A 26,849-nucleotide genomic window follows, 5' to 3' on the forward strand; every position below is an offset into this window, starting at 1 on the left:
TGCAGAGATATCTGACTATCTTTCAGTGAACACATAACGTTTTTACTTCTCAAATCTCATAATCAAATGAAGACTTCACCCCTATTGATAATAATATTGATTTACATGTCACCCTTTTCTGAGGCAGGGTCTCCATATATAGCCCACTTTGGCCTTGAACTCATGATCCTCCTGCCTCAGCTTTCTGGGTGCTGCGTAAGCTTCTCTACAGTCCTCATACAGGTGACAAACTCTTTCCAGCTAACAGGAGAGAGGAGGGGTCCCACACATTCTCTGTGGAGAGTGTCCCTTCTCTGTGGGAGGTGAGATCAGCAGAGACACTGAGACAGGGCACAGGGTAGATGCTTTAATTCCTCATGATTCTCTCTTCAATTCTCACAGTACTCAATGAGGTTCTGTTATTGAATTAACGGGGATCTTCCACAATGCAGAATTGCTGAGAATAGGTGGGTTGGGGCCGTTAATAACTTCCGGTGGGCAGCACAGTTGGAATTAGGGGCTAGGAAATATTGGCAACCTGAGTTTTCAGTTAGTGAAGTTTTCCTGTTTATGTTGGGTAAGCAGAATTGAATTTCCCTAAGGCAAATGTCACATGACACAATCCTGCTCCGTGTCAGCTCCCCAGAAGCTAGAGGCTCCATCATCACATGTTCCCCATTATTGTCCCCAAGAGACTCTGTATACTCCCTACAGGCAGTGACTGCTTTCTTCACCTGTCATCAGAGAACCAGCCAAGATGTGCACACAGCAGGATCCCAAGGAAAGTCTGGGTAAGGAAAGAGGAAAAGGAGGCGGGAAGGTGGTGGGAGAAAGCAAAAACACCAGAGTCATCCACAAACGCGCCTCACCTTCAGTTTCTTTCTTTCCACCTCCGCAGAAGAGCGCGCTGACTTCATTTCCACAGTGTGCTTCTTCACCAGGTCCTCCAGGCGCTTCCCCAGCTGCTCCCGGAGCTGCTGCTTCTCCTCTTCTGTCTGATGTCTGACTTTACGAAGGTCCTCTTCATATTTCTGCTTCAAGCGCTCTATTTCACCGCTTGCTCCTTTCTTGGTCTATAAAGGGAAATAAAACTTTGTAAGACTGCTGGGGGAAACTGGGAGGCACACTTCTCCTTTCTACTTTATGTATGGTTTCGTAGCAAGTACCAGACGGTGTGAGGCACTTTACAGGCCTATATATCTGATATTTGTAAGAGATTTCACTGTGTGTACCATTGGAGGAGAGCTCTCCAGAACACCCTGGCTGGCGCAGGATCAGATGTTCCAGCCCACATTGCAGTGTTTTGAGTGGAAATAGGATCTAAGCAATGCCTATGTTCTCCCAATACAAACTTGGGGAAATTCTGCTACACCCTTGTTCTCCTAAGCTTGACTGGCATGGAACTGGCGATTAACTGGTCAGGGGCTGGAGTGATGGTTCCGCGGTTAAGAGCACTACTTGCATTTCTAGAGGACCCAGGTTTGATTCCCACTCTCCGCATGATGTCTCACATGCACTGGTACCTTCTGTTCCAGAGGATCCAATTTCTGGACTGTGCAAATATCAAGCATGCAAGTGGTACACAGACATGCACACAGGCAAGGCATCCATATGTATAAAATAAAATAAAAAGGCAGCGGTGAAGCCTCAACTCTTTCTTTATATATCCCTGAATAGTGAGGGTGGAGGTCCCAAGTGGATGCAGTGTGGTCAGGGGGATGGCCTCTACTTGAAACACATGCCAACTTTCCCACCCCCAGTTTTGTCAGAAACTACCTTTGTTTCTGAGCCTCCTTTACTGCAGTGACACAACTTGGGATGAAGACTGCAGACTTCCAGATCCTTTGTTTTCCCCGGGACTTCGTTCTCAGTCTTCACAACATCTGCAAGATAACCTTCAGCATCAATTAAGATGCTCGCGTCCAAGGCTTCTGGAGTTAGGTCTGCTCCTCAACCATCTTGCTTACCACTCCTCTATGTAGTCCCTGCTAGAAGTCCCTGCAGGCCTCAAGTGTGGTCAATATATTACTGATTCTTGTCTTCATTCAAAACATTACCCTGAGCTTAAAGACTTGCCATATTCTGCCTTCCTGAATAAAAATGTTATTCCATGTTCTATGAGTTGACAAAGTTGATCATGTTTTCCAGTATATGTATATTCATGGAAGTTTAAGGAGGAGAAGCAATAGATATAACTATAACTTCTTTCTTACCTACCTCCCTCCTTCCTTCCCCCGTCTCTTTTCTACCCTTCCTTTTCCTTTCCTTTCCTCCCCTACCCTTCCCTTCCCTTCCCTTCCCTTCCCTTCCCTTCCCTTTCCTTCCTTCTCTATTCCTTGTGACCTATTTCTAGACATGACTGTTTTAAACCCTAAACACCCTTCTGTTTCCAACACAAACCTCTTCTCTTCACCCTTCCAGCTTAGGGATTTTTTTTTCTTTTCCCCCAGATATCTTGCTCCTCTACTGCCTGAGCAGAATAACCCTATTCCAAAGCATGTACGGACCACAATGGAACCATATCTCAAGCTTCCTAAAGACAAAGCCCACGATTCCTGCCTTTGCCATCAATCCTGTCATAGTTCAAATATTCAAAAACTTTTGTTTGTGAAATCCCAGTTAAAGACACTTAGAGTTAGATACATTTAGATCCTAACACTAGCTCTTATCACCAGACATTTAGCTGACCTTCAGTCAGTCATTTACCCTCTCTTGGCTTTACGTCATCATCTATAACATGGGAGAATGACAATACCTGTCTCACAAAATTTTTGGGAAGACCCAGTAATGGAACTGTGCAAAATGCTGCTAACAATACAAAACCCTGATCAGTTAAGAAGAAGAAAAAGCAAAAATGCAGGCCTCGTGGAGAGCGTTGTGAGGGTAAGGCGCCCCTTTGCATCAAATCTCTTAGCTGTCTGGCCTGCTGAGGAGCTGATGTTGACCCATCTGTGCCCAGAACAGTTTTGATTCATCCACTCAACAGGTCAGATACAATGGTCCTGTTCCTGCTCTCTGGGGTTGGAGGAAATGCCCCTGGTGCCAGACTTGTGTAGGCCCAAAATGTGAACCTATTTCCACCTTGCCTGAAAGTCATAGAGTTTGAGGTTGCTCAAAGTTGTTGACAACAACTAGGACTACACATCTTGCCCTAGGGTATGGTTACCTGATCCTTTTGGCAATAAGATGGTTCATACAGGTAGATCCACTGCCCCCTAACCAATGGCCAGGAAATTCAAGCACACTTCTGTTCCTACTTTTGAAATAGGAGGTTTGACTTAGGGAGTGGCTGCCTTCAGGATACTTGGTCTAGGATGGGTTCACTGCCTAAACAACAGAATGTCAAAGTATTGAAGCAAAAAGCTGTTCTAGTTGTCAAAAAGCAGTCTTTTGTCTTCCTCCCCTTGTTTGCACTGGGGTATAAAAGTGTATGAAAAAAGCCAGGCAGTGGTGGTACATGCCTTTAATCCCAGCACTTGGGAGGCAAAGGCAGGTGGATCTCTGTGACTTAGAGGCCAGCCTCTACAAGAGCTAGTTCCAGGACAGGCTCCAAAGCTACAGCAAAACGCTGTCTCGAAAAACAAATAAATAAAAAACAAAACAAAAAAAGAAAAATGAAAAGAAAAGAAAGAAACGTGTATGGAAAATAAACGCAGGTGAATTCAGCATTCAGTATTTGCTGAGTTGCCCTCCCGTCCCTATCCTACGTCTTAGTGATTCTTATCTCTGTTTCTCCTACTTGACCCTTTTCTAATCCTCATGCCCCTATCCTGGTAAGTGGTATACTTGTCAAACCTGGTCCCCGACACAGACTAAACCTGGTGGCTAATCCACCATTTTAAAGGAACCAGTCTGGGGCATCTCACCAGTTTCCTGTGTCACGTGACACTCCTGTAGCATCAATCTGTCCTTGGCAATAGCCAACTTCTCGCCGAGTTTTCTCGCGGTGCTCTTCAGCTCCGAATTCTCCTGCCGAGCCTCCCTCAGCTGCACATCGAGGTCCTAAACAGAGGGAAGGGCTTAGTTTTCTGAGTGGAGATGCCAAGGGCGCAGAACAGCTGCCGGATCTGAAAGGTGGGTGAGGACGGCACAGCAGCTCAGGGGACAGCAAATCCTTACCCACCCGCCTATGATAGTAGTGTGACCCTGGGAAAGCGCTTTGTCTCTTCTCCAGAGAGGGCGGGATAAGGAGAAAGTATGTAGAAAAAGTACTGGGGGAGTAGTAAAAACGCTAGCTGTAGCTTTGAGAGATGGGTTTCTGTGCTTCTGGGGGACTTTACGAAACTGACTTGTCAATGGGTCTGCTCTCTGAACAAAAATGTCCTAAGGGTTTCAAGAGAGTCAAGTTTTTTTTCCTTTTCTTTCTTTCTTTCTTTCTTTCTATTTTTAGAACGAACACACAAAATTAAAACAATTTAAAATTATCCTAGCCAGAGTTGAAAACTTTACATTATAGTCACGTGGGCCAGGCATTAAGCCCCTACCCCCACCCTGTAAACTTACCATCTCATCTGTAAACTGTAGGGCTTTGTGCCCTCTGAGGCCAGGGACAGTCTAGCTCACTGTGCATCCCCTGACCATAAACCCAGCCCAAAGCAGGTATTTAATAAACACCTGTTGAATGGATGTGGACGAACTGATACCTGCAATGATACGGACCATGGTGGAACTGGAGTCTTAGCACAGTGCCTGACTAGTGTGGGTGTTCAGAAGTAGCAACTTTGCCCCTTACGCCCTGCGGAGGAAGAAAAGGCTTTACCTGGACCCTTTCTTTCAGTTTCTGGGCGTACTTCTTCAGGTCACTTATCTTGCGCCCTCTGTGCTCCAGGTCCCCTTCCAGCTTCCTGACCTGAGCCTGCAGGGCTGACTCCTGGACCTGGAAGTTCTTTCGAAGGCCTGACTCCTTCTCCTGCCACTGCCATAGGGCCTCGCTAACGGACTGCTGCATGGCCTGCCGGATGGCCTCATTTTCCCGCTCATAGGTGGCTTGTAGCTCCTCTGCTTTGCGGGCATAATCCTGGCTCAGCTGCTGGTTCTCAGATCGCAATCGCTCCACTTCCAGCAGGACCTGGTGCATCCCTGGTCGCTGGCCAGTTTCGGCTGTGGCATCAGGGCTCTCTTGGGATAGCGGGACCCACTGGGGGCCCTCGTGGTTAGTCAGCAGTTGGAGCCTCTTCTCATAATCAGCTTTGAGTTCCAGCATCTCCTTGGAAAGGGTCAGGACTCGTTCAGCATGCTCAGCCTCCGCCCGCAGCTCTCTTTCTTTGGTTTCTAACTTACAGGAGGCTGACTCAGCCAGGGCCTCCTGTGTCAGCCTCTTCTGCAGCTCCAAGGCACTCTCCAGGGTCTGGATGCGCTTCAGAAGGGCTTCTGCATCTTCACTGGGGCGGCCCTGTTCTTGCAGGAGCCTGGCCCTGGTTTCAGCCATTGCATCCTGGAGCTCCTCCTGGTGGGCTTCCCGCAGTGACTCCGCACTGGCCTCTGCCTCATCCTGGCGGGTATTTAGGGCATAAATCACCTGCAGGACCGCAGACAAAGCACAGTGAGAGCAAGCATGACCATGACACCTCGCGACCGAGGTCTGCTCACAGAAGCAGTGCCCAAGAGAAGGATTTTCAGAGGGGCAATGACTTGGCATATTACAAATGGTTCCCCGGAGAAACCAGGAAGAGAGTAGGGAAGTGAGTCTGGCAGGTAGTGGCACCAAGGTCAAGGAGTGTCAAGCACAAATATTTGGGAGGGAATTTTTGGTGGAACTGTATAAAGGATCTCCTGGGTACAGTGGTAATCCAGGGAAGGGTTTTAAAGGAAAGAAATAATGAGATCTCACTTATTAAAAAACAATGTGTGAGTACATGTGATAATTGTCTTTCTGTGTCTGAGTTACCTCACTCAAAAGTGTTTTTTAAGCATAAAGAAAACCAACCTACAAACCACAATCTCAGAGAACTTAGACAACAATGAGGACACTAAGAGAGTCCTAAGTGCTTACATTAAAGCCACCACTGCCTGGCTGAGTATTATTATCGTTATCAACTATGGGTTTTTATAGCTATGCTCTGTCAAGTTGAGGAGTTTCCCTTCAAGATATAGTTTATTGTGTAAAAAAATTATGTTTTAGTCATAGGAAGATACTGGGTTTTCCAATCATGGTGATGCATGCCTTTAATCCCAGCACTCAGAGGCAGATCTCTAAGTTAAGGCCACTCTGGTCCACAGATCAAGTTCCATGGACGTCAGGACTACAAAGAAACCCTGTTTTGGAAAAAGAAAGATGCTAGGTTTTCTCTAATGCTTCTCCTCTGTCTATTAAGTATATTGCTGGTTTAATTCTCTAAGATTTTATTGGATTTTTTTGTATCCCAAAGCATTTTTTGTTTTTATTTATTTTTATTGAGCTCTACATTCTTCTCTGCTCCTCTCCCTGCTTCTCCCCTCCCCTTCAACCCTTCGGAAACAGAGGCAGGTCTGTAAGTTCAAGGCCAGCCTGGTCTACAGATTGAGTTCCAGGACAGCCAAGGCTACCAAAGAAATTCTGTCTTAAAAATCAAGCAGCAACAACAACAATAAAAATATAGTCAATAAGAAAGACTGAATGCTTTCCTTGGAAGATCAAGAACAAGGCTAAGATTATCTGTTCACTCTATGCCTAAAACAAAAGAAAGGCAAAGGATGGTTGGCATATCAAGTGGAGAATGGTAGGAAAGGGGCTTAGAACCAGCACAAAGCCCAGGAATCGAGAACAATGCCCAGGAATATGATCTGGGTAATAGGTAAATGTTTACTGAGTTTAAGGCCAACCTGATCTACAGAGAAAATTCCAGCCCATCCAGGGCTGCATAGTGAGACAGCCCCAAAAAAGAAATACAAAAAAAAAATGAAGGTAGTCTGAGTGTGGTGAAGGAAATTTGGAATTGTGTTTGGCAGTATTTGCTACACCTCTGGACATAACTGGTGGAGAAGACACCAAGGCAAGAGTTTAGATGGGGTAAGTCTGAGCTAGAGACGAGAGACAAAGGGCTACCGAATGAAAAGAGCTACACATCTGTGTGCTGCTGCTGGCTGCTGCTGCTTGCTACAAAAGAGTCTAGAATATATCTGTGTGTAAGGTGGGAATGACTGACAGAGAACCCAGAAATAAAGACAGTAATAGATCAAATTCCCTGAGTAGGGTGTCTCACAGAGATGGGTCTTCCACAAGAAACAGAAGGGAGAGATGGCAGCAGGGTCATTGGACTTGTGACAGGAGAAGGAGGAAGCCACCACAATGCAGAGGTGAAAATGTGGCTTCTACATTCTCAGCCAGGAACAAACTAAGGCCACCAAATAGTGGGTTCTCATAGTCACCCACGCTTTCCAAATCGTGGCCTTGCACTCTTGAACTCTTTGGATGTTGAGTGTCATTTCAGGGTGCTTGGTAGAGGCTAAGCAGGTGGGGACCCCCCTCTTCAGGCAGAGAAGAATAGCATTTACAGCAGCGACCCAATTTTGTGTAGTTTACAAAAACCCAAATGTTTAAACTGGCTTTTCTTTTTAAAAATTGAAACAATTATTGATAGAGAAAAATCTGATTAGAAAGGATCCATGAGAAAAAGTTTTGGCTACTCCTTCTCTCTGTGTATACATAATCATAATTACAAGATGATTCATAAGGAAGGTCAAATGCACCACCAGAGGTGGTCATCATATCTTGATTTAGTGAGAGTTTACTAGAGACAACAGATCTTGAAGGAAGAGTAAGTACCTAGGAAGCTCACGTCTTTTTTTTTTTTCCATTATGTCCATATGATACTGCTATTGACTTACTTTTTGCCTTTGTTAACAGAATGCAGGCCCCATGAAAGAAGAATTTGGTTTCTTGTTCATCATTCTCTATACCCATGCCTGGCTCCAAGTGGATGCACTCAAAAGATTCTCAAATGGGTAAGTGAGAGGGGAGCGGCCTGATGGACTCATGAAGTCTTAGGAGAACCAGCTCCACTTTAAAAACCATGAATCCAGCATCCGGTGTATTTGTTCTTGTTCTTGACCTCTCTCCCTCTTTCTGCCCATCTTCCTCCCTTTCCCACTGCACTCTCCCAGGACGATGCCACAATAAATGAAGCTACTGTGTCCCCAACTCCCCACTCACAACATTACACACCATGCGCAGTATTTAGCCACTTCTGATGGTTTCTCCAGAGGGAGCCCCGAATTTAGATAACAATCTACTCAGAAAAGCAAAGGTCATAGACTTGTTGTCCCTTCCTTTGAGAAAACAGGTTGGAACAAGTCCCAGACAAGGCTAGTCTCCTTCAAACAAATGAACTTGGAATAAATTTCTAGACGGATCCAAGATGCTAATTAAAATCTCATTATTATCCATCAGAGAGCTGTTGCTAAGTACCTGATACATGCCATTGAACTGTGAGATATAAGCTTCTCAGTAATTGAAACTCAACTGTCTCCCAAACCAATTTAGAAAAAGACTCAGTTGATAGTTATGGACAGTCTCACTGTGAGACTCTTAATTAGAACCACTGTGATACTCATACCTGGAAACCACCTTCCTTCCTTTCATGAAATTTTATAAGCTGTATAAGATGTGAGACCTGGAAAAGAACCATTTTGTCCACCTCCAATCTCACTGAAATGACTTGTTTAGAGATTTCTTTTGGTGGTACAAACTGGTCAACCTATATTCATGTGTCTGAAGGACAATTCTATTGTGAATAAACAAAAAGGTTAACACATGAAGTAATCCAAGCCATGGCATAAGAACCTGTAATTACAAGCATAGAAATAGAATCGTGTGAACCACGGAGATGTTTCAGCAGCCGAAGGCTCTAGCTGTGTAAGCCCCAGGATCTGTGTTTGACCTCTGAAACCCACCTAACAAGCCTGATATGATGGCATACATCTGTGATTCCAGCACTCCTTAGAAATGGGACAACAGGAGAATGGTTAGAAGGCTCCAGATCCAGCCCAGAATCAACAGTACAGCAGTAGAAATGGGAGACCTTGCCTCAACAAGTGGAAAGGTGAGAACTGACTCCTGAAAGTTGACCTCGGTTCCTCTGTATGCAACACGGCATGTGTGTACTTGCAATGCATAAGCATACACTCAAATAAATAAATAATAAATAGATTTATAAAAATAAATAATCATGTAAACACAAAAGTATACAGAACAGCTCCTCAAGTTTAGTTAGCCATGTTACAATTTTATATAGTTAAATTTTCAAAGCAGGCTGTGTTGATTTGAATGAGAATGACTCTCAGAGATTCATGTTCAACTTGGTCCCCAGTTGGTGGAACTGTTTGGAAAGGATTAGGAGGTGTGACCTTGTAGGAGGAGGTGTGTTACTAGTGGGTGAGCTTTGAGGTTTCACTGTGCTCTCTGCCTCCTGTTGTAGACTGAGATGTGTGCTCTCAGCTTCTGCACCCACACCACTCCAGCCTGCCTGCTGCCATAATCGCCACCATGGTGGTGGTAGACTCCAGCACTCTAGAACCAGAAGCCTCAAACAACCGCTTCCTTTTATAAGATGCCTTGGTCACAGTGTTTTATCACAACAGAAAAGTAACTGATAGCACAGACTTTGCTTGCTTGTACAAGTATGCATATCCACTTTCCAGTTATATAACTGGTACAGCAAAGAGTGCTAACATTACTTTTTGCAGCACTTTTCAGTTGTGAATAGCTTAAAGGTAAACTTCACAGTTTGATAAATTTGAATATTTTAATGCTCATCCTAAATTATTTCTCTACCCTTCTATAAGACAATTTCCCTAAAGATTTTAAATCTGTTTACTATATCTTTTGCGAAGTCATCGGATGAACAGTATGTTTCAAGCTACAAATCTTTATTCAAACATCACTTAACAAAGCTCAAGAATGCATTTGTGACCTGTAGGTGTTACCTTTGTAAATTGTTTTCCCAGTCAATGCTGGATTCTTGTGCTGTGGCTACATGTGGCCCTAAAGCAACATCAGAGAGTTCTGCCAAACACTCTTTCAGAGCTTCAATGTGTGGGTCACAGCAGATGCTACTCATTTAACTTGTATGCCAGAAACTTAAGGGCCTTTATGGGTTAAGTTCATGGCCAGTCCATCTTTTGACTGCTAGGAAGATATGTAGAAATATAGTCCTTGCCAGCCCACTATGACAAGAACTTGAAAAGCAAGCAAAAACCAAGAACTACAAGAATAGGTTGAGTTAAAACATATTAGTTCTGAAGAGCTTTCAATTGTAAAATATCTTGCTCTGGGACAATGATTTCAAATATATCTAAATAACTAAAATATTAAACTAAACTTTATATATTTGCATATATATAATTATTAGAACTAAACTAAAAAATATGAATAAATATATATATGTCCCTTGCAAAAAAAAAAGCTGATGCTAATAACAGTACAGTTTACCATTCTAAATGCATGCTTTCATTCATCTGAGTGCCCGCCAACAACAACAACAACAAAAGGGTCAAGGAGATGACCAAACGCGATTAGGTACCTTCGGATGTTATCACCTAATCTATTATCTTTGGATGTTATCATCTAATCTATTATCTTCTGTTTTGTTCTTGGGCATTTCTCAGTTTCACTATGACAGATGCACTTCAAATACAATCAGGAAGAAAATGTTCTTTTTAAAAGGTAAGGCAATAGGAGTGCATCACTTAATCCTTGGGTATATATGCCTGAGAATCAAGTTCCGGAAGGAGAAATAAATCAGACAAGGAAGGGCCAAGTTTTCAGGCCCGCTCTACAAGATTTGGCTTCAGTGTGCCTCCTGCCTGGCTGCTGAGAAACAGAAGTGGCCTGTTTGGGTCTGAGCAGTCTAATTACTGTAAATGTGTTTTCTTTGCACTAAGGCCCCTGGTTCCACAGCAACGACGAGATTAAGAGAGTCTTGCTGAGATATAATGAGGCGTGAAAGATGCTCCTCATCCACAAGCCACAGTCAAATAATGGAGCCCACAGTGACTATTGCTACCTTGGGCTTTCAGAGAGGAGCTTCTGAACTCAGCCTCATACAGACCTCTCCAGGGAAGGAAGGGGGCAGTGTTATTAAGGACATTTGGCTTTTGTAAAGTGAAGGGCAAGCCTGCTCGTGACACTGCCTAGAAATTTCTGCAGTTATTCCTGTAAAAAGTCCTACCTATGACTGTTGCACTTCACCGTCCTTTTATTCTTTGCCTGCCTTCGGTGTTCTTTCTAAGGCAAGGGCATTATACTCAGCATCCCCTGAAGACCCTTCATCAACTGTACTTCAATGCAGAACATTGTAGATGGGAGACCTATCAAATGCAGAACCTGACAGCTTTGATGCAGGGTCATAACTTAATCATCCGTGTGTCCAAATGCCATGCACTCGCATTCTGTAGTAGGTCCTTAGTAGGAGGTACTAGTAAGAACTGCTTGTTGTTAATCAGTGTAGCCTCGTCACCTAGCAGGCCATAGTTATCCAGGCATATGGTCCTGAATTCAACAGACAGTGGGTGAATTAATGAATGAATTTTGAATGATACAGAGCTGAAACAATCAACTATGAAGAGGTTTTGTTTGCCTATGTGTAATATATTTGATGAAATGAGGAGTTTTCCATTTTTAAGGTTTCTTCATCACATTCTTCCCATTGGTATTCTTTTCATAATCTAGAATCAAATATATAAATAAGAATTGTGTGTGTGGGGGGGGAATCCATTCTTATTTCAGCAGTTTTGTTTTTAACCACTTGTTTGTTCCCTCTTGTTTCAGGTGTGCTGGCTCCTGAGAGAACACCAAACGTGCAATATCACGGGTACAGAAAGCATCAAGTTTGATCATTTTGCTGATGATGCACCATGAGAATAACTGTAAAGGCAGCAGGTCTGTGCACAGCAGGAAACTCCCCCTGGGCTGCACAGATGTTCAGAGAATCCTAGAATGTAAGGATGAGTGACTGCTCACAGTACTGCTAACTGTACTCGTTACGCTTCCTAAGTCTGGGGTGCTCGTCAAATCAATTTTCCAAGATTTGACGAGGTCATGGTGATGACACAGTGATAAGGATCTTGGTAGCAGTGCTAATAATGTTACTGTCAATTAGCAATCCTGTAGGGTTCAAGACATCATGATAATATATTCATCTATTTTCTCTCATCTGATCCTCCTAAGAGTTCCAGTAGGTGAGTTTCATCATTATAGCAATTTTACAGACAGACAAATTGAGGATCAGAGAAACTAGTGATGTGCCTGAGGTTATGAGGCTGGAACACAGCCAAACCAGGATTCGACTCTGTTTTGACTTCAGTGTCTGGTTCCTAATCAAAAGAAAACAGGAGTATGGTGTGGAATATTGTTTTAAGATGTGTTATATTTGTTTATGCCATGGAACATTTGTTTTAATGAAGCAAAGATGTGTTGCAGTCTTTTATGTTGCATTTGTTTATGTGTTACTCTGCCTGTCTAAAACACCTGATTGGTCTAATAAAGAGCTGAATGGTCAATAGCAAGGCAGGAGCAAGGATAGGCGGAGCTGGCAGGCAAAGAGAATAAATAGGAGGAGAAATCTGGGAGAAGATCACAAGAAAATTTGGAGAGGAGGGCCAGCCACTCAGCAACTCAGTCACCCAGCTGACCCATCAAGACACTCCTCAAGACACAGAGTGAGAAGTAAAGAAAGATCTACAGAAATTGAGAAAGGTAAAAGCCCAGAGTCAAAAGATAGATGGGATAATTTAAGTTACAAAATGGTGACAAAAAATAAGTCAAGCTAAGGCCGGGCATTCATAAGAAAGAATAAGCCTCTGTGTATTTACTTGGGAGCTGGGTGGCACCTCCCATAAAGAATAAAGAGTTTTTTTTTTTTAAAAAAAAACCAACAACAAATTATACAATTCAGAAACAAATGCATTACTAATGGTAGAGCCTCATTTTTGGTCTATGTGATTCTCTTAAATAGCCCTTTAAATACAATGAGTAAGTCAGGTTGGTTGCCATTTGTAAAACTTGTTGTTTTGGGCTAAATGTAACATGCAGATGTAAATTTCTATACTGGACCTTAGGCAGAGCTGAATTGCTTCGCGCAATAAAGGGGCAAGTATTTAAAAAAAAAACCAACAACAAGAATACCACTTAAGCAGCAATGAATCCTCATTCTGTGGTCTGTATAGTCTTGAGTCAAAGTAGTTCCTAATCCTAAGATTGGCAGAGTCAGGTGAAGATAATTCTAAAACAATTTTGCTAATTATACTGGTTATGGAAGGTGCAAATTTATTCTCTTTCTCTAAATAGTCCGAACAGTAGTGGTAGTAGTCCTAAATAGATTTAAAGCTCTGGTGTGTGGCCACTCTGTTCTGCCATTGTATTTCACCGGCCCTTAAGCCGCAGCTTCTGTGACTGAGCATCATTCTCAAGAGGAGGAAACAGAGGCAGCCCAGAGCTTAGGCTGGGAGAGACCGGAGGCACACACTTCTCTTCTGCTCACTTTCCTCTCACGTGGGCTTAATTTTGTGTTCACACTCAGCCACACGGAGGCCAGCAAACAACATCTCTACCCGGGAGTTTTTGTGTCCTGCGGGAACTAACGATGGTTCAGCTGCTGAGAGGGAAAGGGGGAGACAGTAAAAGTGTTCCTTTGAGGGAGCACCTCACAGAAGAAGGTTCAGAACATGAGCCTTTTTCCAAGTCTGTGCCAGACAAACGCAGTGGACCATTAACAAAAATGATGCATGAGCAAAACATTGTTCAGATGTTACAATGGAGGCTCAAAGGGAGCTGATAAACGCTCTAAAGAAAGCAAAACGGTCCTAGAAGATAGCGCCAGGACCATCATTCTCATTGCGTAAATGAGGTGACTTCTGCCCACAAGTCACTGGTTTCCACAATACTTCTGCAGCCCACATGGAAGAGCCATATTTGGACTTGGCCTTTATTTCTGGCCTCTCAGGGCTCCTTCTATTAGCCTTCAAAGTCCCTCGTAAGAAGGACAAAAATCTTAGTTTTGGAGTCTAAGAAACTTTAAGAAACCCCACTCCATCTCCTGGGGGCATTATCTACTAAATTAGTATTTTGTAAGCTAGCTCATAGGCAGAAACCAGTGAGTTCCAGTTCAACAACTACATATGAAAGTGCTTCCTGTCATGAAGTGTCACACTAGGTGTTGAGAGAGGCAAAGACAGAGAATCCAGGACCTCTCTATCCAGGAGCTCAAAATTCCACAACAGAGAGTTAAAACAATTAACCACAAAGTCATGTAATGATATAACAGGGGCTTTTGGAGTGGTAACTATGCTAATTTTCTGGAAAACATAATGATCCACATACAATCATAACCCAAGAGACCAATAACCCTAGAGGTTGGTTGATTTTTCCAAGCTGGGTCCACGAGAGAACTACACCCCTTGACCACAGAGACTGACAATGGGGTAGGTATTTGACTCAAACAAGGTCAGGCAGAGCTCTCTCCTACTGACTGTTGAATATAAGGACCAGAAGGATATGAATTAAAATAACTTGTGATATTGTTCTCCATCCATTAGGAAAAGCCTGCTAGGAACACAAAAGAATAGCTTTGCCAGACAGACCAATACAACAGGGACATGTATAAGAAGCTAAAGGTATCTATCTCAAAGCACCAGATACCCAGATCTGTGTCATTATGATTAGAACGGAATGTGTTTAATGCTCCCCTATGCCAGGAATGATGCTTTAATGAAGCGGGTGCACTGGATATGACAACCCCAACCAATAATAGCAACATTCATACAATTATAATAGCTTTATTCTCTCTTTACACTATTAGTAAACTGAGAAACATAATATAGAAGAGGACACAAAAATACGTATAGATTGTTTTGTTTTTCCATACTGGAGACTGAACCCATGGCTTTGTGTATTCTAGACAGGTACTCTATCATTGAGCTACATCCTCAGTCCTATGAGGACAAATAGTTTGCTACTGGTAGCACAGCTAATTAGAGAACTGAGCGAGCCATGAACTTCAATTGTCTTACAAACCTTAACAGTTCTTTCTACTGGGATATAGTACTCCACAACCATAAGTAGGTAACAGCTGGGTTAAAGCAGATGGTTTCAATGTCTCATCACTAACTAGGAATTTAAGAAAGTTTACTATTTGGCTGGATTTTCCTCTGGATAGTTCTTCATATGACTCCCAAATGTTCCTGCTCCATTTCACTGACTATGGGTGGAGCTCTTCTTACAGGTAAGGGGATGTCAAGACCTGTCCCAGGGTAGATATTAGATTCTGCCTCTATAGGTCCCACCTCTGTTCAGGACAGAGAACCATTACTGTGACACCTATATAGCATTTCCATAGGTATTCTCTATTCTAGGCTCCTGGAAGATACCAGGTTAGCCAGGTAGCACAAAACAGGATAAAGGGCTTTAGGCTAGGGAGCATCGCAAAGCATAACAATAGACAAATAGGTTCCTGACACTGCAACCTCTTTCTACCTCTAGACTTCCTTTATGTAATATAGAAAACCAATTTCGTATCTGTCTAACTTGCTGTTGTTTTGGGCTTTTCTGTTAAAATGTAGTCCAACCTATTCTTCTTAAAAAGTTCCTTTCTCAGAGACAGGTAGACCTCTGTAGGCTTGAGGTCAGCCTGGTCTACACAGTAAGTTCTAGGACAGCCAGGACTATGTAGAGAAGCTCTGTCTCAAAACAAACAAACAGAAGCAAACCAGTCTTTTTAGAAGTGAGCGCTTGCCCCCATCCCTAGCCCAGAAGCGATCTCTGCTTGATAACCACTTACAGGTGAAAATTTAGTGTCCTCCAAGGGAGTCTCACTGAGATAACAGACTGCTTTCAAGGGAAGGCCCTGTGTCCAGCAGATGCCAACAGGAAATGGAATCAGGGGAATGTTTGCAGGGTTCTTGTCTTGTAATGCCATGCAGAGCTTCAAATTTTTTATCTTATTATTTTTATTTTATTTTATTTTTTTTTGTTTGTTTTTTGACACAGGGTTTCTCTGTAGCTTTGGAGCCTGTCCTGGAACTAGCTCTTGTAGACCAGGCTGGCCTCGAACTCACAGAGATCCGCCTGCCTCTGCCTCCCGAGTGCTGGGATGAAAGGCGTGAGCCACCACCGCCCGGCCTTTATTTTATTTATATATTTTTTCTTCTCTTTTTACCCTACAGGTCTTTTGCAAATATATTACAGCTTCCAGTTTAGTGTTTTTTTGGGATCCCCAAATGTGTGAATGAGTGGGTCTCGGCTTTTTGTGTCTTCTCTTGGGCTCTTTTCCTTTTGTTTGCTTGGTCCTATTCCTATTAATATGTTAGTTTTTATTTTATCTTATAATGTTTTATTTTATTACCCTCCAAGGCCTGCTTGTTTCTAATGAGCGACAGAAAGGGGATCGATCTGGAGGGGAGGGGAGGTGGGGGAGAAATTGGGATGAGTAGAGGGAGGGGAACTATAATCAAGATATATTATGTGAGGAAAAATCAATTTCAATAAAACGAAAGAAAGGTTTCTTTATCTTGATCATTTTTCTCTCCTGCACCTTGCGTGATGACTGACACAAAGCAAATGCTTCAAAAGCACCATGTGCTGAACACAAATAATGGGTTTCCGTAAGTGCTTCATACAATAAGGAAGTCAGAAAATGAGTATTAGGTATACATGTGTAATACATAAGTAAATGTTTCACTGTAGCTTTTGAAACCCAGTTTCTCACTTTGGGAAGAGGGCTGCCATCAGGCTGGCCTTATTGTTTAGGTCACAATAGGTAGACAAGAAAGAGTGACAGCTGCTCTGTGGGAGGCAGGATGAGTGAGTGGTTTTATGGTTGCCTTTACTTAATATTTATAAAAGATAACTGTCATCAAGAGCCAACCTTCAGGCCCCCAGGTACCTTGCAGCAGCAAGCCTTGCAGGGGTCTATGTTCTGCATCACCATTTCTTTGTCCATCCCAGAAGTCTTTGCTGTCAGCTCTGCATAGAAATTAAGCTGCCAAACCTCACTGTCTCTTGCCCTGGATTCCTGGAGCTATAGGAAATGAAGGCTTCACTCTGTTTCTAAAATATATTCACCGCCAATTTCTTTGTAAGAAGACAGAAGGTAATACCCTTAGGAAATATACGTCTCTCTTTCTGCACACATCTTCCTTTTGATCAGTCCTTTAGCAAACATTTCAGGGCCCACTATGTAGCAGGCGCTGTTGTTGGTATTGAGAAGATAGCATGCTTCATACAATTGTGAGCCTTGGTGTGTATATGAAACTAACATTCTACGAGGAAATCAGAAAATAACCTGCAACTAAATACATATCAAGTAAATAAAACAAGAAATTTGTTAGACCGCAATCATTGCTGACAGAAAGACCAGAGTCAGGAAAGAATAATTCAGGGAGGGAGTTACATTTTCACACAGGGCAGTCAAGGAGGGCTTTGCTGAGAAAGAAATATCTCAGTGAAGTTCTGGCAAAGATGAAAGAGTAAGGAATGAAGTATCTAAAGGATTAGCAAGGAGTTCAAGAGCTAAGTCCTAGACAGTGTGGATAAACCTGGAGGACATTATCCTGAGTGAAACAGATAAATTATAGAAGGACAACCGGTGCATGGTTCCACTCATGCAGAATCTAAAAGAGTCACTGTTGTGGAAAGCAAGGGTGGAATGGTGGTTACCAGGTAGCTGGGTCAAGTGAAAAGTAAGTGAGTGTAAAGTTTCAGCCAAGTGAGAAGAGCTAAGTTTCTACAGATCTGTGGTAAACCTTGCACATGTCACCAAGAATATATACCTAAAATTTTGCTAAATGGTTAGATCCCATGCTAAGTGTTCTTACTATACCACAAGACCTTAAAATAAACAAGAGAGAAGGAGAAGCGGGGAGAGGGGAGAGGGCTGCCATAAGGTAAAAAGGAGCACTTAGGTTGATGGCTCCACAGGGAGGAAAGTGCGTCTGAGGCAGAGAGAGAATCTGATTGAAGCTCTATGAGCACCAATGACTGCTGTTAAGAGCAGGGGAAGCAGGGAAATGGTCTGGCCACTCTTCAGATCTCCAGGCAGCCACTTTCTCCTCGTCCTTCGTTCCTCATTGTCCCCAGCCACTTCAGAACCAACAGTCATTTTATGCTGTCTCAGCCCCACTCCACATACATTTTTGGATTCTTTAACTCACTTTAGCCAATAGTAGACATCATACAAGCAGATATAAGGCCAAGGAAAGCAGTAAAGAACAATAGCTTCAACAGTCTTCACACAGCAGCAAAAGGAACTTAGGTTTCTGTTAGTCAGGACTTCTCCGGATGTAAATAAACTAAATGCAAGTGTATTGTCTTCCCACTGCTGACAGATGACCACTGTAGCCACATAAAGTAAGATCTGCATGTCAGAAGCATAGATAGGGCATGGTTGAACTCTTTGCTCAGGGCTTTGCAGACTGAAAGAAACCAAGAGCTTACACAGATGGTTTTTTTTATCCTAGAGGAACTGGTGGCAGAAGCTCCAGTTATAAGTGGTCTGAAAACTGTCATCAGGGGTCTCTCTCAGCTCCAGGAGGATCACTGCATCCTTTAGAATGTAGCTTTGCCATCTCATTTTCTGAATTTTTCTTCACATTTCAAGTCTGATTTCTTTATCTTTGATATTTAGGTTCAGTGTTAACAAGAGCTGTTGTGATAGAGTTGAATGGCCTAGATAATATGCTTCACTGCAAATCAGTTTATTTGGGACCTCAATGACAACTCCTCACAGCAACACTAGATCAGAATGAGTAACTGGGGAAAAGTGGGTGTAGACCAAAGACTGGGGATTCGGGGCCATCTGAGACATCTACCTTCTATACCAAGTGAAAGGGATGTACTGACCCAGTGTCAGAAGACACCCCGGGAGTAGGAGAAGGAACTGTAAGTACCAAGTAGAACTTGAAGGAGGAGGTAATGTTTGCACCTCTCCTTTGAATGCTCAGAATTTACTTCTCTTCGCATAGCATACAGATGGCTACCAATAGTTTCACTAGATTAGTGGAAAGAAAACTTCTCTTTTCTAGTCTTTAAAGACTGATCCAAAGGAAGATTCTGATTGACCAAGCTTAAGTCATGTTCTCGTAACTGAGATAGGAGGGAGAACAGCAAGCAAGGGCATGGATTAGCTTGTAAAGGGAAGCTGTAGTGGCTGGAATGGGGATGGCCCCCTAGGGTCATTATGTTCCAATGCTTGGTTCCAAGTTGGTGGAACTGTTTGGGAAGGTGTAGTAGGTATGGTCTTGTTGGAGGAGGTGTATCGCTGGGGGTGGGCTTTGAGGTTTCAAAAGGGCATGCCAGGCTCTGTCTTATTCTGTCTCTAGCTGCAATCTGCTGATCAGATGTGAACTGTCAACTACTGCTCCAGTGCCTCCCCTGCTGGCCTCTAGGCTCTCCACCCTGAAACTATAAGTAAGCCCCCAATTAAATGTTTTCTTTTAAAAGTTGCCTTGGTCATGGCATCTCTTCACAGTTATAAAAAAAGTTATTAAGACAGAAGTTGATATCCAGAGAGAGTATTGTTAGCCATGTCTGGTCATGCTGTTTCTTAGAGAAATATGAAGGACTTGGGTCTTTGGATTAGAAAAGCAGTTGAACACTTTAACTGGTGCTTAATGGGCCATCCTAGTATGAGCTTGAAGACAGTAGTGCAGAGAGAATGTGAAATACGCAGTCTCAGCTCAAGAGGTTTGGGAGGGGAATGATAGCAATTGGGGTGGAGAACATTCTTAAACTATTTTGGCAAAAGATGCAGCTGCTTTTTTGGCCAATGTCCTAAGAATCTGCATGAGGTTAAATTGAGTTTTGGATTAATGTTGTAGGCAGAAGAGAATCAAGATAGCCTGTTGACCATGTCACAAACCATGTGACTAATAACCATTGGTAATCACTCTTATGCAGATCTACAACAGAAAGGAGCAAGTGGCACCACGAGAAATACAAAATGTACAGTCTGAGAAGAAAGAGCACCAGTTAAGTCCTGCATTCAAGGATGTAAGAAGCTTAAACAAAAGCCTGAGGCTAAATGGAATAAATGAAGAGGTACCTTCAGTAAGACCCCACCCAGCTGATCCTACAGCTTGTAAAAATCAAAATCTTAGGCAGCATAGGAAATCATTAACAAGATGAAGCTTATGCAAATGTCAAACTAGGAGTGGGCCAGATTCCAGTACCAGAAGACAGCAGAATATGCATCTTCTGGATTTAAAGTCAAGAAGGATACAGGAAAGGGGTTATGGAATCTTCCTTTGTGGTTAAGGAAAGCCATTGAGCCTAGGCATATGGCAGGGGAGTTAGTCCCAGCATGAGTCCAGAGAGGGTATTCCGTGAAGTTCTGAAGGTGAAGCTTGGATTGTATTAGAGGTGCCAAGATGGCAGAGGAGCCAGAGCTGTGGGATACCCACCAAAGAGAGCTGTAGACAGGTACAGTTGTGGCAAATAAAGCTGGAATAAGTGGGAGATTGGAAGAACCATTTAAGACAGAATTTGTAGCTTGCTCTGCTGGTCTTGCTTTGGTTCAGTATTTACTCACTACGCCCCTTTTCCTCCGTTGTGGAATGGTAATGTGTATTCTGTGCATTGTTGGAAGTATGTGATCTGCTCTTTTATTTTGATTTTCTATGTGGTCACAATTAAGAGACCATCTTGAATCTCAGAAGAAACTTTGGACTTTAAAGTGGTCTTGAGACTGTGGAAGACTATAAGGACTTTTGAAGTTGAACTAAAAGCATTTTGCATTATGATGTGGCTATTAACCCACTGAAGTCAAGGAGTATAATGTGTTAGTTTGAATGAGAACGGCCCCCATAGAGTCACATGTCACTTCTCTCCTTCCACTATGAAAGGTAGGTCATCAGATTTGGTGGCAAGCAGCAAGTGCCTTTTACCTGCTGAACAGTCCTTGTGGTTTTTGTTGGGAGGTTCCTCATAAGGAGGTAACTGAGGATAAATTAAGCCACAAGGACGGGAGTGGTTTAGGAAGAGGAAAATACCTTCCTTCTTTCCCTGTGAGTACACAGCAAAGACCATGTGAAGAAACCAGAAGTGAGGAAGAGTGCTACCCTGCCCCGCCTCTATCTTAGACTTCCAGCTTTCAGAATAATGAGAAATAAAATCTTTCTGTTTTAGCTATACATGAAGTGGGATTCTCTTACTGTAGGCCTTATAGATGTATAAAGATGTCAATAGATGGCTCTGCACCAGGCGCTTCCAATTCTCTCATTGCCTTATTGACAGTAAAGCCACCAATGACCAACTCTGATTTTATGACTTTCTTTTTCACAGGCTCAAATCCACTTTATGTCTTTGTCCTACCTGCAACCAATCAATCCGCATTGTCTCCATTCGAAGGCTCTCCTCCCTTCATTCCTAGGCTTAGGAAGTAGCACCTTCACTCCGAGTCTCAGCTTCCTTCTTGGGGCTTTGCCATGGGCCAGCAATCCTCAAATTTCAGGTTTTTTTTTTTTTAATTTATATATACATTCTCGTCTCTCTCTGAACACTTTTCCTGGGAAAGTTGCCACAAGACCTATTTCCATCAGGACCTTAGTGTCTTCCTCACTAAGGAATTCCCAGAAATAATCTGTACTAAATATCTGCCGAGTAAAAGAATGAAAGGACAAATAAACACACTCTCCCTTGTGAGGCGATAACTTTAAAAACTAGATTTCTAGTCTAGGCACCTCTTCTGAGTTCTAGACTTAATACATCAGTGACAACCTGTAACAGTGTCACGCAACAATCATCTCCCCAAATTCAATGATTTAGATACCAAGAAGCCTTTATGGTTGTGTAGGATTGCAGTGGTTGGACAATGGTCTGCTCTCAGTGCTAGGATTCGGGTTGTCTGGGCTCTAGTTGTGAACTGAAGCTGAGTGCAGCTCTGCTCCTTTAAGACCAGGTGGTAGCACAGTGGCCACTCTCTTTCCTCCTGGCAGTGGTTAAGCCTCACAAACTCACTTAAGGTCTTTGTCTACATCCACACTCTCTAATGTTCCAGAGAACAAATTAAGTCTCAGAACGAAGCCTGTCTTCAATGGACTGAGGAAGGACCTCTGGGTTGGTGATGGGAGTAAGAGGAAGTAAATACTTGATCACAGACACTAGCACAGCTGTCTAGTCTACCAAGTTCCTACCTGCTTTAATAGTCTACAAGTTCCTTAACGAACTGTGCTTTTCCTAAGCGTGGAGTTGGGTCATCATGTCCTCATTCCAAGTTTGGAGTCTGTCTACTACTGTCAATTCCTTTGACTCTTGCCCATTCCATTTTACGGAAGCCCCCACTACTCCAGTCTACACAGCTGGACACCTCTCTCCCTACAGACATTGGCCTGACTCATTTGTGTGTTTTCTACACTTTTGAGACTCCATATTAATGGCACTTCTAAATCCATTTCCCACCTCTCATTTTTTTGGGTAAGTTTTCCTCCTGACTGTTGGCCTCAGCTGACAAGATCTCCTCCTGCTTCAGAGTGTCTAAGTGGCAATGAGGAAACTGGACAGTGGGTAGTCCTTTTAAACCCTGACGCGATACCTTGGAAATAATCTCTCCTCATCGGTCTAGTGACAGTATTGCCGGATTCGGCACTGAGACAGACATTAGGACCCTCCAAAGGAGAGAGAGGTCATTTATTAGTTTTGCGTTTTCTATGTCCTGGTTTAGATTACATTTAACACACACACACACACACACAGAGAGAGAGAGAGAGAGAGAGAGAGAGAGAGAGAGAGAGAGAGGAGAGAGAGAGCTTGATTCTAATTTTTCCTCTTCTATTTATTTAGGTTGTTATCAGATAATTTGATAGTCTTCCACAGAACAAATGGGCCTTGCTCCATGTGGCTGAAGATAGGAATAGCAAGTCTGGCAAACAAAGAGGAAGAGCTTTCCAAGATGAATGTTGGCAGTATTGCTAGCACTTGCCTGCTGTATTGCTTTCTCCCTTAAAAGAAAGCTGACCTAATTTTCCCAGCCCAGAGCCCTAATGGACTCTTTCAGAGGCCATCCTTCTCCTACATAAAGAGATGCATTGTATTTAATGATAAGCCTTTTAATGGAATTTGCTATTTTTGGGTCTCTGGGAACATGCCATTAATGAGCTTGCAAGCACATGGAATAGCAGATGCTTGAGGAGCATGCTTTTCAAGGACAGGCTGCCCTCGAAGGAAAATGAACAAAACCAGAAACAGGTTCTCCTTCATTCCCTTGCCTTTAACCAAACTCGGATCTAGATAAACTTGGGTTTCAAATTCTGAATGCACCATGCCCTCATCTCCTTACTCCCTAGCACCTGTCTATGTGCCATTATCTACAAATGTTTCTGCCATAAATCAACCACAACTTAACCTGCAAAATGGAAAACTAGACCAAGAGACCCAGAGACTAAGAAGCTGACATCCTTCTTAGTCTGTTTGGATGTACAAGCTTGCCGAGAACAAGTGGAGAAAGATGGGGTGACCAGTTTGAGTTAAATCTTCTAACTTCTAGGAGCTGCTTAGCTCTGGCCTCAAATCTGCATACTGTAAAATAAAAGCCTGCTGTTAATCAGAGTTCCCTCTTCACAGAGCAGCATATTTATTATCACCTATTACTCCACAAGGCTCTTCCGAATTGCACCTCTAAAAGGGAACAGTGCACGGAAACACGGAAGCGTATGTACTGCCTGTGGTTGAGGAGCTCTGCCATCGGTGCATCGCTTAGTGCTCACAGTGAGCTGGTACCCAGGCGTGAGTTAGCATCCTGTTCAGACTGGAATTTTGCATCCACATCCATTCTTTAATCTGGATCTTAATGGTATGATGTGGGAGTGTCTTTATCTATCTGTTGCTTTCATTGGTTAATTAATAAAGAAAACTGCTTGGCCTGATAGAATTTAGATAGGTGGAGTAGACAGAACAGAATGCTGGGAGGAAGAGGAAGTGAGGCAATCGCCATGCCTCTCCTCTTTGGGTCAGATGCGATGAAGCTCCAGCCCAAGATGGACGTACACTAGAATCTTCCTGGTAAGCCATGGCCTCGTGGTGCTACACAGATTATTAGATATGGGTTAAAGCAAGATATGAGAGTTAACCAGTAAGAGACTAGAGCTAATGGGCCAAGCAGTGTTGAAATGAATACAATTTGTGTGTTGTTATTTCGGGTGTCAAGCTAGCCGTGTGGCAGCCAGGCAGGATGAAAAGCAGGCCTGCTCGCCTCATCACTACACTGGTACTTCCCTGGGCCCTGGTATCTACGGTAGGGCTGAACGTGTATTAAAATCTTCCTTGTCTTGCAGTTCAAAGCCATCAGTTCACACGGACGAGTGAGTTCTCAGAAGCATGTTAGGAGCTACTGGTAATTTAAAGAGGAAGAAGCTCAAAACCAAACCACGACAAACAAACACCCATGAAAACAACAACAAAACTTGATCATCTCAAAGAACGATCAATCTGTAGTCTGTACTGTCACTTAAGAGTGCACTTAAAAGGTGAGCTCCCCAACCGTGGCTGGTGACTCCCAGAGAACTTCAGTAGTACTCTGGGAAGGAACACGGCTTTGGTAATGGTAGAGAAATGGAAAAGACTGTCTGTTCTCTGTGGTTGACATATCAAATTATCCCACACTTGCAAGTTTAAAATAATAATCTTATTCTCTCCGAATTCTAGGAAACAGAAGTTAAAAGTCCATATGACTGCAGGATTTGCTCCCTTCTGAGCCTTACAGAGAATTTATTCTTTGCCTGTTCCACTTTCTGGTTGCTCCAGGCAGTCAATCTCACCTCAGTCTTCATGTGTCCTCCCTGTCCTCTGTACCTTCTCCCGTTCTACCAAATCATCTGCTGTCTTCCTCTTATAAGGATGCACGTTATGGACTTTAGGGCCCAATCAGGCAACGTAAGTCCACACCATCTCCTTGCCTCGTTATATCTGCAAATACTCTTTTCCTCCAGTATTCTTCCAAGCATTCATAGTAGGGATTTGACGTGGACACTGTGTGCGTGCGCGTGCATGTGTGTGTGTGCATGTGTGTGTACATGTTTGTGAGCATGTGTGTGTGCATGCATGTGTGTGCGTGCATGCATGACGTTTTAGTCTTTTGCAGCTAGTATCAAGAGAAAGCAATATCCATGAACAACACATCAAGAAGGGACACTGAATGATCCTACAAACATTTCAACTAAACAAGAGTCTCAGGGTCAAGAAGCAAGGCTACACAGTGTTCATTTGGAATTCAGCAGGCATGGGAATATAGTTTTAGGAAAAACATTTTTTTAAAAAAAACAACAACATTGTTACACTTCAGAAGTCTGGAAAAACACTGTTCTCAATGACGATACCAAAGATGCAAAAGTGGGTCTTTCTGCTCCCTGCTTTGAAGGTTCTACAGTTAAGAAAAAAGCTTTCTAGGGAGACCAAGGTCAATGACTTGCCTCTCAGGTAATTGCTAGTATGTGTGCTTTTAGTGGGCCTCTGAAATATGAGAAAAGCATTGGTTTCTCTGATATTTTAATTTACCTAGGAGCATTTTCCAGGTATATTCTCTTTCCCTGGAGCTCACAATACACTAAGTAGCTTCAAATAGGCTCCCGTGATCTAACAGCCTGGGCTGTGATTCTGACAAAGTAGTTCAAAAGTAAAGATGTAAGCTGGGCATGGCGGTGTTGAACACCTTTAATCCCAGCACTCAGACGCCAGAGGCAGGCAAATCTCTGTAAGATGGAGGCCAATCTGGTATAGTGATTTCTAGAACAATGAGGGATACATAGAGAGACCCTGCCTCAAAATTCAAAACAAATCAACAACAACAAAATGATGCTACTGTCTCTGTAACTATAGAGATTTCTTTCACAGATCTGTTCTTGTGTTTGGATTATGAGAGAAGAGAGTTACAATAAATATCTTTTTAAAAATGTGAGGTTTATAAAGAACAACTCAGGTTCCCAGGACATGTTTTCCTTTGGATTGTTTGAAACATCATTAAACGTTTCTCTTTCTAGGCTGTTTCCTTCCAATCTCCCCGATCTTCACACGCACCAATTTGTAACAAAGGTAAGCTCTGCTAAAGGAGTCATCTCCAGGAAAGGCTCTGGCAAGTGTGCAGAGGCAGAGAGTCAAAAGAGAGACCTTCATATTATTGACTATAGTGAGGAGAAACTGGAATCAACCAAAATGCTGGCAGGGACAATGAAACTTTGTGATCATTCGGATTATTCGGGCTATCCCAGTTCTCCCTTAGTAAACAGTTACCATGGTAATTTATTTCTGTACACAAGCATTAGATGATCTTTCATAAGTCCCCATTCAATCCCCATCTACAAAAATGTTTACTCTTCATCATTTTTTTGGGGGTCTAGAGTTGCTTGTTTATCCCATCTTCGTTTATTATTGCAATTATGCAATTTAATGCCAGATTGCATCAATTATATATTTATGTGAAAAGGAAGTTCTTGTTGAAGGCTTCTGACAGACCAAAAACAAAGAGAGGCTTATAACAATACACCACTCACACACACACACACCAAACAAACCAATACAGCATCAACATAGGTGTTATGAAGAAGTATGAAAAGACTAGCAAGTGGGTGCAGATGGTTTAGAAGCATTAAGAACTCTGATTCATCTACGTGACATATTCTCAGTCTTCATACGAAAAACACTAAAACCAGAAAAACAATACAAATGTTTTGTGGAATGTGTCTTGGTTTTAAGTTGCTATGAAAAATACCCTGACAAAAGCAACTTCAAGTAGAAAAGGTCTATTTGGGAATTCATTTCCAGAGGGCTCCAGGTAGGCATGCTGTGGGAAACACGGCACCAGGCAGTGAAGGCATGGAGGAGGAAGCAGGAAGTTGTCTAGCCACGCTTCAACCACACTCAGGAATTAGAGAATAAACTGAAAGTAGGGCCTAGTTATAAAGCCTTAAGACCT

At 42.8% G+C, this 26,849-nt stretch overlaps 1 protein-coding gene across 1 annotated transcript in view; it reads right to left on the reverse strand.

Annotated features, from left to right (window-relative positions):
• The window catches only part of Fam184b (family with sequence similarity 184 member B), a 78,744-nt gene that overhangs the window by 44,591 nt on the left and 7,304 nt on the right, over positions 1 to 26,849 (reverse strand). The window contains exons 2-5 of the mRNA XM_041636282.1: positions 4,739 to 5,497; positions 3,846 to 3,981; positions 1,756 to 1,862; positions 849 to 1,052 (exon numbers count right to left, since the gene is read on the reverse strand). Coding sequence (XP_041492216.1) covers positions 849 to 1,052; positions 1,756 to 1,862; positions 3,846 to 3,981; positions 4,739 to 5,497 — 1,206 coding nt within the window. The remainder of the gene's footprint in view (positions 1 to 848; positions 1,053 to 1,755; positions 1,863 to 3,845; positions 3,982 to 4,738; positions 5,498 to 26,849) is intronic.

This window comes from Microtus oregoni, unplaced genomic scaffold (genome assembly GCF_018167655.1).
Source record: "Microtus oregoni isolate MIOR12 unplaced genomic scaffold, Mior012 000049F_ref0000343, whole genome shotgun sequence".
Lineage (NCBI taxonomy): Eukaryota > Metazoa > Chordata > Mammalia > Rodentia > Cricetidae > Microtus > Microtus oregoni.